At 38.6% G+C, this 14,215-nt stretch overlaps 1 protein-coding gene across 2 annotated transcripts; it reads left to right on the top strand.

The window, feature by feature from the left end:
- Positions 1-4,378: 4,378 nt before the first annotated feature.
- Positions 4,379-9,574, top strand: LOC104089397 (uncharacterized). Of its 2 annotated transcripts, none has more exons than XM_009594275.4 (6): positions 4,379-4,706; positions 6,206-6,407; positions 7,312-7,380; positions 7,569-7,701; positions 8,002-8,598; positions 8,689-9,574. In XM_009594275.4, the coding sequence occupies exons 1-6, from the start codon at positions 4,475-4,477 to the stop codon at positions 8,770-8,772; spliced, it is 1,317 nt and encodes a 438-aa protein (XP_009592570.1). In that variant the 5' UTR covers positions 4,379-4,474; the 3' UTR covers positions 8,773-9,574. The 2 variants fall into 2 exon arrangements, with proteins under 2 accessions (XP_009592570.1, XP_009592569.1); XM_009594274.4 differs by having other exon boundaries at positions 8,686-9,574.
- The last annotated feature ends 4,641 nt before the right edge of the window (positions 9,575-14,215 follow it).

Genomic DNA, 14,215 nt, shown 5'->3' with positions numbered 1-14,215 from the left:
TTTTGGGTTTTTCTTCATATTTTGAGATGTGGGACTCGAATTGAGGCGATATTTGGATCAAATTTCATCACAAAGATTGGGGTAAGTATTCTACACTTGGTTTTGATCTTATTCCACGAATCTATCTTCATTTTTGGCAATTGGTTGATGAATCTTAAAGAGAAATTGAGGGTTTTAGCCTAAAGTTTCATAATGTGAATTTTTGAGTTTTGAACATCGATTTGGAGTCGGATTTGAGTGAAACTAGTATGGTTGGACTCGTAATTGAATGAGTGTTTGGATTTTGTAGATTTTGTCGGGTTCTGAGGTACGGGCCCGAGTTGGGCTTTTGGCCAATTTTGGGCTTTCGATTCAAGATTTGATCTTTATCGATCGGGATTGGTTCCTTTAACATTGTTTGATGTGCTTGAGTTATTTTTGGTTAGTTTCGAGCCGTTAGGAGGTCGAAATGCGCGGGATCTCAATTTTGGAGCATCGCTTGGGTTGCTCAGTATTTGGATTCTTCTTGTTCGAGGTAAGTAACTCTTCTAATCTTAGAGCTGAGGGTATGAACTCTGAATATACGTGTTATGTGTTTGGTGTTGAGGTGACACACATGCTAGGTGACGGGCGTGTGGGCGTGCACCGTGTGAGCTGTGACTCCGTCATTTATGTGGTACTGTGTAGTTACTTGAACTTGTCTGAAATCATGAAATCTTTACGTACTAGAGTTATCAAAATGTGATTCATGCTATAAACTATGTTTAGGCTACATGCTTATCCTGTTGGGACCCACCGAGGTCATTTATGTTGTTGAGTTATCTGCTTTCGTTGCATTACATACTCAGTCATATACATTCATATGCATATCATATCTCAGTCTCTATTGTTATTTATTGATATATTATAACATCATTTTTGGGCTAGTTTCATGACATTGTGAGCCCGTGAGAGAGAGACTGGAGAGATTGATGATTGAGTGAGGCCGAGGGCCTGATTGATTCTGATATTGATACTATGGTAAGTGAGTTGTCCGTGCGAATTATAGCGCTTGGACTGAAGGAGCCCCTCCGGAGTCTACATACACCCTCAATGAGCGCGATTGTTATTATTGAGGGATGGATCTTCCCTGGACATGGATCTTGTCCGAAGCATTATATACCTGGAGATGGATCTTCTCCATGGGATGGATTGGCCCTACTTGGTACCGAGTGACTGATGATCAGTTGATGTGTATATTCCGGGATGGATCTTTCTTGGGCCGGATTGGCCATATACAATACCGAGTGATTGAGCACGATGAGTGGAATGTGTGAGAAAGTGAGATTGAGTACTCTGAGAGTGTGAGTACATGAGTTTATCTCTGAGATACATTGCATTGACATGCACACATGACATACATGCATAGGGATGTATTTTCCTCATGATGTACGGTATCACGTCATTCATGACTTCTCACACATGTTGACATATGGGCATAGTGATGCATTGGTTTTACTCTGGCTATCTGGAAAGAAAATGAAACATCTTAATTATTATTGAAAGGATTTTTGGGAAAATTACTGTTTTCAAACTTATTCATATTTTTGGCAACTTCGGTAAACGATTTAGGTTTTCACTAATGTACTTGAAAGGCAGAACTATTTTCAGAAATCATGATTTTGTTGAGCATTTTATCTCTGAGTTACTTCTTGTATTACTTACTTTACGTTGTTATGGACTGTTGTTGGCTATTGGTGTTGGATCCGACCTTGGTACAAGCTCGTCACTACTTTCAACCTAAGGTTAGGTTTGTTACTTATTGAGTACATGGGGTCGGTTGTACTCATACTATACTTCTGCACCTTGCTTGTAGATATTGGATGCTGATGTTGCTGTGCTTGACGGGAGCTGGAATTGAAGACAACTTGCGTTCCGGTTGTAGCTGCCTCTTGTTCATGGTAGCCTTAGTTTTATAAAAATCTGTTTATGTACTTTTCAAACAGATGGGATATTTATTTCATACCAGCTTTGTAAAGTCTATTCTTAGAAGCTCATGATTTGTACTACCAGTCCTCGGGGAATGTATAAGATTTAGATAATTTCTTTGCTTAATTGCTTTATTAATTATTATTGAAATTGGTTAGTGATTAACTGGCTTACCTAGCGGGTTGGGTTAAGTGCCATCACGACTAGTTGGATTTTGGGTCGTGACAATAGGGTCCAAACTACCAAGTCCTAGATGAAATAGGAAAAGTTTCTCGCTTGGGCGCCACGAAGGGCGACTGGCGCAAAGTTGGGCGCCCAACTCTGTCTTGTGCTGTCTTTTACGTTTTGAACGGGGCATGGCTCAAACCTGGATGCCAAAAATCTTACTCCCTCTAAATTCTTCCATTTTAGCTTCAGTTTACGCACAATCCTCCCATATCACCTTCGATTGACCCCCTACACATATAAACACCATTATTAAGCTTGAGTAACAAATGTTCGCACTAAATTTAACAAGGTCGAGGCATAATGCAAGGCAATTTACATGCAAAAATATAGAATTTTAGCCAAACATCACCACTCCACGCTTAAGCTCTTGCTCGTCCTCGAGCAACCTAGCACTTTGTTAACCCAAACACGCAACACAAGATATCATACAACAGAGGAGCATTTAGCAATTCAATGCACTACACCTATGACTATGATTGATACCAATAATTAAGCCATTGCATCCGCATTCATGCACTTCCCAACCTTCACATGCCAAAACATAAGTGAATAATTCAAAACACTCAAACAAGTTGCCCATAATCGCCCAACCTCAAAGACCAACTCGTTGTCAATAAGCACTCTCGACTTGCACACTCACCCCAACAAGAGAAGTTTAATAAAGTTACCTATCTGTCATGGAACCATGTGTCCTCGCCAAAGAACAAGAGAGTATGTAGTCCACACATTCAAATCAAGAGTTTCAAATATAAGTTAAAAACATTATGAACAAAAGTTAATCACTCACTCTCACAAGAGAATTCATGTGCATCCCGAGGTCGTACCATAGGCTTATCCGTAGTGTTATGTCTCTACTAATCTAAGCTTGTGAAGTCTAAGATCAATTAAGTCTTTACGGGTCTAAGGGACAAGTAGAATATATTTTGGGTATAAGAAAGAAAAAGAGACAATTTCACTTTTAGCTGCTCGGTTGAAACTTTTGATAATATCTAGCCCACAAATCTATTATGCAATTTGAAGCCAAAAACTAATTATAATAGCTAGCCAAAAACTTAAAGGTAGGCACAAAATTTTCGCTTCCCCTCCGCCTGTATCAGTTCAATGAAATATCTAACAAAGCTCCCTAACTTGTAGTTGTTTAAGATGGAGGACGTGAGCATGGGAATGTGGGTTGAGAAATTCAATTGATTTAATTGCACTGAAGTATTAACGGGCATTTATAGTGCATGGGGTAAGGGTAAGAAGGGGAGAAGAGAAAATGGGTGTGGATATTTGTGGTGCCACGTAATTCGGTGTTGGGCCTCTAAAGATGCCTAAGTCACGTGGACTCATTGGGCTTTTACAAAAGTAACACAGTGATGTGGCAACATGAGATGACAAGGATAAAGAAGAAGGGCAACTGAGAATTGAGCAAGGAGAGAGTTGGACAAGTTTTGCAGTTGTAGAAAACATGATCTGTAAACTTTCTTGAACACTCTATTTTAGATATGATATGGGCTGCTTATGGGTCCTTTTCCAGCCTATCTGTGGTTGTATAGATGAATGAACATACATGTGCAAAGAGAATATCCATATACATTTTTATATGTGTCCTACATAGCATAGAATCAGAGCTTGAGATTTTCACGCAAGCTTCTTCAATTTTGCTTGAAGTTCCTTACCCACCTTCTCTCCTCATATCTAGTGATTCTTCAATATACAAAATAGACTGTCCTATACAAAAAATATACTAAATAGACTGTCACTATACAAAATATATACAAAATAGACTGTCATTGTATAATTTATATACAATAGACTGTCACTATACAAAATATGTACAAAATATACTGTCACTATACAAAAAATATACTAAATAGACTGTCACTATACAAAAAATATACAAAAAAGACTACAATTATACAAAATAGACTGTCACTGTACAATTTATATACAATAGACTGTCACTATACAAAAAATTATACTAAATACACTGTCACTATACAAAATATATACAAAATAGACTGTCACTATACAAAAAAATATACAAAATAGATATTTTGGGTTATTAGATGTAATATTTTTGGGTCGGAGGGACATTTCGTGTAAATGGGAAAAACATGGGCTATTAAAATTTTGAGGGGCATAGTCAGTCATTTTCTCAAAGAAAAAAGCCTTTTTCACTCCTAAACGACGGTGTTTTAGTGAAGGCCTAAATCTAAAACGCCGTTGCTTGAACACGGACGTCTTCTTCCTTGGCTGCACTACCAAAACCCCGATAAACCCTAAACGCAACAACCATCAGAGGCTAATCTGCGCAATGGACGAGAAAGAGGCATCTGCTTCAGCGCCTTACCTTAACCCCGTACTATCAAGTGAATGCGAAGAGTGCAAGTCAAATTCATGGAAATACAAATGCCCTGCTTGCTCTATACGCACTTGTAGCCTTCCTTGTGTCAAATCCCACAAGGAAAGAACTGGCTGTACTGGAAAAAGATCGCTCGCTGATGTCGTCCCTTTGTCCCAATTCAACGATAACATCCTTTTATCAGGTTTATATCTTACTCTTAATAGTGAATTTTCATCCTCTGTAGTTGAAGTTTCTTTTTTTTTCCCTTTTTTGTACTTGTTATGATTGCTTAGGATTTTCTCTGAAACTCGTTGCCTTTATGAATGTTTGCTTTTTGCATGAAAGTCTATACAATATAATTTCTAAATTCAGTCTCACTTTGAATCCCCTTGGCACGACAAGAAGTTCAAGTGTAGTGGTAAATGGGGTTCAAAAGTTGCTTTAGGTCATACATTCAAATCCCAATTGTGATATTCCAGATTCTTTTTGGATCCCCATGTATAAATTTCTGGCTCTGCTACTGCTTCGGTAGGATGTATTTGCTTCATCAAGGTTGAAGATATTCTTGCCGTAGTAACATGAGTGCAAAAGAGTTACTGAAATTGTTAATATAGGTGGAGAAGATGTAAAAGGGAAGTTGTTACTGAAAATATTGGAAGCTTTGCGATGGGAACCTGATAGTTTGGTTTCACAGGCCCTTTCTTCTTTCTTTTTAATCTTTTTCTTTTTCCGCCAAAGTGGAACCCTTGGCATGCTGCTTACTTTTGCTCCAAAGTACTTAAAAAAAAAAAAATTCCCTCCAAAAGTTGAGCAAGGTCAAGTTTATAAGAAGTTTGTGTAATAAGCTAGTTTCCCTTTGACAATGATAGGTTTATTCATTCCAGTTTTATTAATCTTTTTAAATGCCTTTTTTTTTCCAATTTGGAGGTTTCACTAAGAGTTTTTATGTGAAACGTCCCATTCAGTCTTGTAAATATGCTTCTTTCTGTGGGATCTATCTATTTCACCTATGAGCAGGGCGGAGCAAGCATAAGAGTTACGGATTCGGCCAAACCCAGTAACTTTGGTCAAAATCCTGTATTTTTCTTAAGAAATCCATTGAATATGTATAAATTAGTAATTTAGACGTAACTTGAACGGACTAGAATTCCGAACCCATAAGCTTCAAATCCTAGCTCCCTTTCTGCCTATGAGGAGGCATTAGTTCGTTGTCCGTGTTGGCGAAAAGCTCTAAAAAGCTCTCTAGGTCTATTGGGGCTATAACTGCAAAGGTCAATTTAAGTGTGGGCTTTAGTTAAAAAAAAAAAGCATGATGGGAAATAAAAATAAAAATATATATGTAATTTAAGACTTAGAAAAAGTAACAAATTCATTCATAATGTTTTTCTTAACTAATGAACTTATTTGCCTGTTATATTTGTTGTTTAGTACCGCTTGATTCAAGATAGAACTCGTGCGCAATGAGTACGCACACCTTAGTGCCTTGCCTACACTGAAGTGCAACTTAGCGAGGCAAAGTGACCTCTTCTAGCTTTTCTGAGCTTCAAGGCTTAAGCGTGCCTTAAATGAGCCTTTGGCAATTCCATTAGTTGGGAAGAAGTCTCAACAATGGTGAAAATCTTCTTCTGTTATGATATGCTTTTGGAAGCTGTTTTTTTTTCCCAATTGATGAATGCTTTTTGAAACTTTTTCTTTTGGCAGATTATAACATGCTTGAGGATGTTAAGAGAGTTGCTGAATCAGCTAAAAGAATGAGACAGAAGCTATGTGGCTACTCTCATTTTAGGCTTCCTTTACATCTGAAGAATCTTCTGCGAGCTGGTTTGAATCGTAAGACCAAATTACTCTTTGTATCAAGCGGAATGTCGAGAAGAGAGAAAAATCAAACTTATTACAATAAAAGGTTTGGTCTCGTGGAGTCGGCTTGTGCTTTGAGTTAATGATGCATACATTTCATATGTATAATGGTGGAATGCTTGGCATATGGATATCCTTTATTATTTTGAGACTAGGAGGCCTATATTTGTTTGTCAGTCTTTTTCTTGTCTGAAGTCCATAAAGTTGCAGTAATAATGCATGTTTTGGATGATCTCATTGTGCACATAATATATATTTTTTGTGCTATGATTATACGGCTTTCTAGGAGTGTTCTAGCCCTGTGTAGTTTTTTTTGCCAGTTAAATATAGAGAACCTCTAATACATTTTATTTGTATTTTTATTTTGCATGATGTTGACCTGGGATGAATATAATTGGATAAACAGGGTCGGTGAGGATTCATACAATTGACACCAACTTGTTTGAGATTGAGGCGTATAATAATAGTAGTAGTTGTCATTATACGGCTTGCTAGAATTACAGAAGCAAGCGCCCTTCACATTACTTGGTTTGGCATCCCCTAAGCCAACAACTTGGTGAATTGGTTCCTGCTTCAACTTTTTTTTTAATCCGTAAAATTATTCCATATGTCATATGCCTTTGGAAAATATCTCCTTTTTCTTCTGTGGATTTCTAGTTGTTCTCATCTTGGACTTCATGAGAAATACAAGGCTTCTGTTTATAGCCAGTTGGTTTAAATGTGAGCCTCCGTTAATCATTTTTCCTTTCTTCCAGATTCATTGTTAGCAACATCAGTTTGCCTTGTTTGTTATTATTATTACTACTCTATCATCAAACTTATCTTCAGCTTTCTTTTTATCACGTGCTTCCCCCTTTTGCTCTTAAAAATTACCATCTGGGCTTTTGTTATCTTATGCATATGACATTCTCAGGTGTTTTATGATTAACAAATTCTTATTTATTCCCCAGGAAAAAGTTCATATCTTGGACAATTGAATGGCGTTTTCACTTGACAGATATTGTGTTGATTGATCATGGGTAAACATCCTTCTTGACTATACTTAGCCTTTCTCCAAAAAATAAAAATAAAAAGACACCCTTCATGACTAATTGTATTTTCCCTTTTGGTTCCTGAAGTTTTCATCTTTTGTTTTGGCCTACATAATATTGATCTACACACTGTCTTGGTGAACTTTCCAGTACTTACTAATTGCTTTTTGTTGCAGAGTACATGAAGACACAAGCCTCTGCTCCGTGATTGAGAATCATTTGAAACCAGGCCCTTGGAATCATCCATTGAGGCAATTTTGTGAAGAGCCACTGGATTCTCTTAAACTTTTCATCTGCAAAAATCCTAAGGTCTCTTCTGATTTCTTGGAATTTGTTTCATATAATTATGTTCGTGGCTGTTATCAGCTCTTTTGGATAGGCTGGTTCCATTTCCTTTTCCTTGGGGGTAAATTTTGTTTACAATGCCAAACCACAAGTAGTGTGCTTTATGTAATTTCTTTTTCGTTGTTTTTTTCTTCTTTTTGAGACATGCTTTTCTTTTTATTTTTTAATAACTATTTTTATATTGGGTACATCTTCAAATGGGTTATTTTTAGTTAATACTGCCAAAGGGAATGTAGGGCGTCTGATTACTTTGTTTGGTGGCAGGGCGCACAATCACCTTTTTATCAGTTGGATATAAAGGCTCCGCTGCGTGAACAACTAGCCAGTAAGGTTATCCTAGAGTACCCTGTCATTTATGTTTTCCTGCCGTCACACAGCTGTGATTTTGAAGTAATCAAAGATTCTGTCCCTCTAAGAGTGGAGCAAAATGAGCTCTATTGTGATAGCCGAAGTCCCAAGGGAGTGATGTTCAAGGAGGAGGATATAGAAGATGGTGGATCTTTAGACCCACACGTTTCAGATCTCTTGAATTATACCAACTTAAATGTTGCATCCAAGTCAGCTGCCAATAAAAAGGAGACCAACAAATTGGTAGCGAGCAGAGGTGCCAGATCATTTGTAAATGAACATTTTAATGAAGATGACCAAGATATATGTAATGATACATACTCAGATCTTGATCTGGTTCATTCATTTATGAAAGAAAAGGATCTGGGGGTAAAAGAGGACTGTTCATACTTGTGTGATGTTTTACCTGTGGAAGGAGAATTGGAGGAAGGAGAGATAGCATTCAAGTCATCTACGGAAAAAAGGGAGACTAACAAATCTGTATTATCAGAAGGCCAAAGTGCCAAATCATTTGTAAGTGAATTTCTTAATGAAAATGTCGCAGATATATGTGATGATACATACTCAGATCTTGATTTGTTTCTTTCATCTATGAACTAGAAGGATCTGGGGGAAAAACAGGACTGTACATATTTGAGTAACGTTTTACTCGTGGATGAAGAATTGGAGGAAGGAGAGATAGCTTGACTTCTTCTTTTCCAATTCCTTACTGCTAATGGCAGTTAAATGCAACAAAAGTCGAGTTATTGTTATGGTGGGCTGGTGGTAGTGGTACAAACCAGGCTTGGCGTGTCAAGTAAATATTTGCTTGTTGTCCACTGACTTGCAGAATATAGTCAGAAAGTTAATTGATAGCAGAATTTCTCGATTATGGCTCTCTGAAGAATTTTTCACTTCTAAATTGATGAGGAGCATTATAACCATATCCGAGGGTTTCTGGTCCTGATTCTCTTACAGCCCTTTTTTGTGGGATGTGAAAGATCCAGCACATGGTGGTGGTTGGCGAAATTTTAATTATAATTGAGAGCTGTCTCTACAATGAGCAGGTCCTAAATGTGATCATTTGGATTGCAGAATCTGCTAGCTGTTCACTTTCCAGTTCTAGCTGATATCTGGAGTAATATGCACATCTAAGCAATGGTTACTTCTTATGCTACCCTTTCTTATTCGGTTATCAACAGCATATCATTTTTCTGGTGCCAAAGGAGACGCAAACCTCTGCAATTCTTGACCCATTGCTTAGTATAACCCTATAAATAGTTCTCAGGAATGGTGTTCATCTGAGGTGATCAGGCGCAGAAGACCCATTTTGTTGTCTACATTCCTCCCTTTTGTGTTCTTAAAGAACTTGGTTCATTTGACAATTGGCAATTGATTGTGTTTTTTCATATGTAATTTATGAGTTTTAGCCCTGCAGAAATGGGGTACTTGAAATGTAATGTCGTTTCCACCAGAACTGATAAATGTTCCAAGAAGTGTTTGATATCTATTTAATATACTGAAGTTACAGATATCATGTAAAATTTGAGGCAATCGAGGCCCGAGCCCAAGGTTGACGAATGATAATTATGTGAAATTTGAGGCAATCGAGTGTGGCAAAGCCCAAAGGTTGATAATTATGTGATAATTATGTGAATGAAATGGAGAAATTTTACTATTAGATTGCTGAACAATTATGCGGTCTGCGAGATGTTTGTTTAATGCTTTTTGAGGATGGTGATCCTTCTACATACTAGGTTAAATGTACAAAACTATTGTTCTTAGTAGTCCATGTGATAATGAGTAGACCTCGTTTCATGTAATTTAAATTTTTATATAAGGGTCTTTCGTATGTGGTAATCACTAATTCCGTCAGGGTAGTTTTTCTTCTTCTGGGAATTCGATTAGAATTCTTTTTTCTCCTTTTATCGTGTTTCGTATGGTATGATAACTTAAAACTTTTAGAAGCTATGCCAGGCTTCTTTGTTTCGTAGCTGCTAAATCCGTGCGCAAGTATCTTGTCGTTAAGAGAATGCCAACTGTGAAGACCACAACGGCGCAAATATTGTACTCAAACTTATGTTTCCTGAAGTGCTCATGTCGTTCAAGTCAAAGTTTAGTGAGACGCCCTATTTAGTCGCCCTCATTTAATAAATAGGCAAGAAATAACGAGAATATCTCAAGCCCAACAAAATTTTGAGTAATTTTGGAATTAAGGGTCTATTGTGGAAAACTCATGAATTTGAACTCCAAATCTTCGTTAAAACCCAATACTGACATCAAATATGATTTATGAATCAAAGGATTCAAATGCTATGACTCATATCTGGCATTCAAGCAGAAACAAGGCACTCAACGAGCCACTGCCCCGCTAGGTGAATCCACTAAGCTAACCACGCTGTTACCAATAAAATAAATAAGATAACAATAATACTAAAGATGTCTCATAGATACAAATATGAAAATGGAAATACAACCGTCTGAGCATTGGCCTATAGTACCCGAATATCTAACTAAATCATGGAGCTACTATGAATTTGAGTACAACTTATACATAAAAAATAAAAGATAAGACTGAAAGAAAAAATAGAAGTTGATGCTGCTTCCACGAACTAGTAGATGGCTCACCTAAACTCTAAGGACTGGATCAAGCAAGAATCAATGCTCAACTGGTGTATCACTGTCCACAGGATCTGCATAACACAATAAACTGTGAATTAACTAGACCTAGCAAGATCACGGATTCACCCTCTCATGTTACCCTTTGGGACAAGTTTTTAGAAAAAAATATAGTGCATAATTACATAAAAAGCATACACAGGTTTAAAACAATATACAAATATGCAACGAACATGTATCATAAACACATATATAGAGATAAGGTCATGATACTGATAACTGCTAACTACTACTAACTACGTTGCTACGAAGCATTGGGTTCGTTAGCCAATATGTCTTACCCGTATTCCGAGCGTTGATTGTATGTTTGACCAACCTGGTGTGGTGCATCAACTACCCGTCTTACCCGATAATAACTCAATATAGAGCTGCTAGCTAAGATATGGATTAATGCGCCCAAGTTAGGAATAGTGCTAAACAAGTGATATAGTATGCTAAGAGCTAACCAAGTGATATAGTAGGACCCTTGCAGTCTATGTTAGATAGTCTGAAATTAACTAATCTAGCTTATGCTTGCTGCACACACAAACTAGATAGTTAAAAAGCATACATATAACATAAATAAGTTGCTTTTTATGAAAAGCAAATAATCTAATAGTAAAGTTTTCACTTGCCTCGAGATGTCAAAATATCCAAATCCACCAAGATGCGCTCCAAAGTCCTCAATCTATGCAAAATACGCATCATCAGAGTCAAGTATACATATTAGACTGGGTTGTCACGTCCTTAGTCATTGACTAAGTACACGTGCGACACTTGACACTTGACTAAGAACACAAGAGAATTGTTAAAGGAAACTTTTTATTAGAGAGAACTCGAATTGTTTGCTTGGTGAATTACAAATGAATGGCCCCCTTTATATACTAGTCTCCTAGGGGCTAGAGTGTAAATATTAATTATTACACAAGTCCTTAATATTTACAAGATAAGAGCTTTTTCTAGAATTCTCTACAAGCCTAGAAGATTCCAAGGACTTTTCTAAAAAAACCATAGACATCTAGGGTCTTCCAAAGGAAATGTCCATACTTCTCTAGAATCTTCTCACAAATACTAGCTTTCCTCCTATGTAAGCTTTCATATGGTATTAATATATGCCAAATGGTGCCTATGTGGTATGGTCACGTGGCGGGTCATCACACTCTCCCCCACCTAATGTTGCAACGACCGCGGCGCAATGTTGATGCATAAACTCTCGGATCTTATCTTTGAATTGCCATAAGTCTTCATATCGTTCCCACGTGGCCTCCTCCGGAGATTGCCCCTTCCAATGGACGAGGAACATTGCGGTGGCTTTCTGCCATTGTTTTCGCCTGGCCTGATAATCAATAATAGCCTCAATCTCCCGGTCATGTGAGGCGGTGATAGTAATAGGCGCTCGACTTGATTGGATCCTACTCGGATCATCCTTGTCTTCATGAAATGGCTCAAGCATGCTGGCATGGAAGACATGATAGATCTTAAGATACGATGTCATGTCAAGCTTGTATGAGATCTTGCCTACCTTGGAGACGATCTTAAATGGCCCCTCATACTTGCGAATCGGATTCTGATGCATGCCCCGTAATGTCTTGAACTATCTTGGGTTAAACTTCACCATTACCATGTCCCCAACTCTATAGTCAGTGGGACGCCGCTTACAGTCCGCAAACTTCTTCATCTTCTTAGCTGCCTTATCCAAGTAGGACTTAGCAGTGTCAAGCTACTCCTCCTATCCTTTGGCCATATGATAAGTCCCCAAACTCTTTCCCTCAAACGCAACTGGTAATAAATGTGGAGTTTGTGGTTGTTGGCCTGTGACTAGCTCAAATAGTGTCCGCCCCGTGGACTCACTCCGCTGTAGGTTATAAGAGAATTGGGCGATATCCAGGAGCCTTGCCCAATCTTTCTGATACGCGCTTATATAATGCCTCAAGTAGCATTCCAGTAAGGCATTGACCCGTTCCGTCTGTCCATCCGTCTGTGGGTGAAAACTAGTGGAAAAGTGTAGTTCCGTGCCAAGTATGTTGAATAACTCTCTCCAAAAGTTCCTAGTAAAGCGGGGGTCTCGATAACTGATAATATGCCTTGGTAAGCCCCAATACTTCACCACGTTTTTAAAGAATAGCTTGGCAGCTTCCTTGGCAGTGCAACCTGGTGAGGCGGGCATGAAGGTGGCATATTTAGAAAATATATCCACGACCACCATAATAGTACCATAATCATCAAACTTCGGTAGACAAGTGATAAAGTCCATAGTCACGCTCTCCCATGGACGCTCTGCAACTAGTAGCGATTCCAAAAGTCCTCTGGGTTGTTGTTGCTCAACCTTGTCCTGCTGACAGACAAGACAAGTCTGCACATAACATTATATGTCATCTCGCATGCGTGGCCAATAGTAGACTGATTTAACCAAGGCCCTAGTGCAACGTTGGCCTGGATGACCAGCCTACATTGTGTCATGACTCTCTCTTATGATCTGCCGTCTAATGTCTCAAAACTTAGGCACGTAGACCCGCCGACCCGTGGTAAGCAGTATGTCATCTTCTACCCAAAAACATCTCGTCTTGCCCTGGTTGGCTAATTCGATAAGCTGTTTGGCTGCTGGATTATGCTGCATGCCTTATTTTATAGTCTTACAAATGTCCCAACTTGCTAAAGTGATGGTAGCAAGCTCGGATTTCTGGCTTAAGGCACCAGTTACAATGTTACCTTTGCCCGGTTTGTACTTTAGCACATAATCAAACTTGGCCAAGAAATCCTGCCACCTAGCCTATTTTGGTGTGAGTTTCTTCTGCGTCTAGAAGTAGCTAGTAGCCACATTGTCGGTCTTGACTATGAACCTCAACCCGAGCAAATAATGTCGCCATGTACGAAGGCAATGCACAATGGCAATCATTTCCTTCTCTTGCACCATGTAACGCCGCTCCGTCTCATTTAACTTACAGCTCTCAAATGCTATGGGATGCTTATCCTGCATTAGGACACTCCCAATGGCAAAGTCTGAGGCATCTGTGTGCACCTCAAATGTATTGGCAAAGTTAGGTAGCGCCAAGACTGACTCCTCTGTTACAGCTGCCTTAGGGCCTTCAAACGCCTTTTGACAATGCTCCGTCCAAACCCATGTCTTGTTCTTCTTTAGCAACTCAGTCAATGGTGCAACTTTTGCTGAGTAGCCACTGATGAAACGATGATAGTAGTTAACAAGGCCAAGGAAGGATCTCAACTCATTTACCTTTATAGGTGCCTCCCGCTCCTGGATAGCACGTACCTTATCCTCGTCCATGCGTAGCTTGCCATTGCTAATAACATGGCCTAAGAAGTGCACATTTGATTGTGCAAACTCGCATTTCTCCCTCTTGATGTATAGCTCATTCTCCCGCAAGACTTGGAAAACTTTCCTTAAGTGCTCCATATGCTCCTCCAAGGTGTTGTTGTAGATGACTATGTCATCTAGGTAGATTACCACGAATTGATCAAGGTAGGGATGGAAAAT

This window comes from Nicotiana tomentosiformis, chromosome 12, assembly GCF_000390325.3.
Source record: "Nicotiana tomentosiformis chromosome 12, ASM39032v3, whole genome shotgun sequence".
In the NCBI taxonomy this organism is placed as follows: domain Eukaryota; kingdom Viridiplantae; phylum Streptophyta; class Magnoliopsida; order Solanales; family Solanaceae; genus Nicotiana; species Nicotiana tomentosiformis.
Note: the sequence above shows the minus strand (reverse complement) of the source record. Positions and strands in the feature narration are given on the sequence as shown.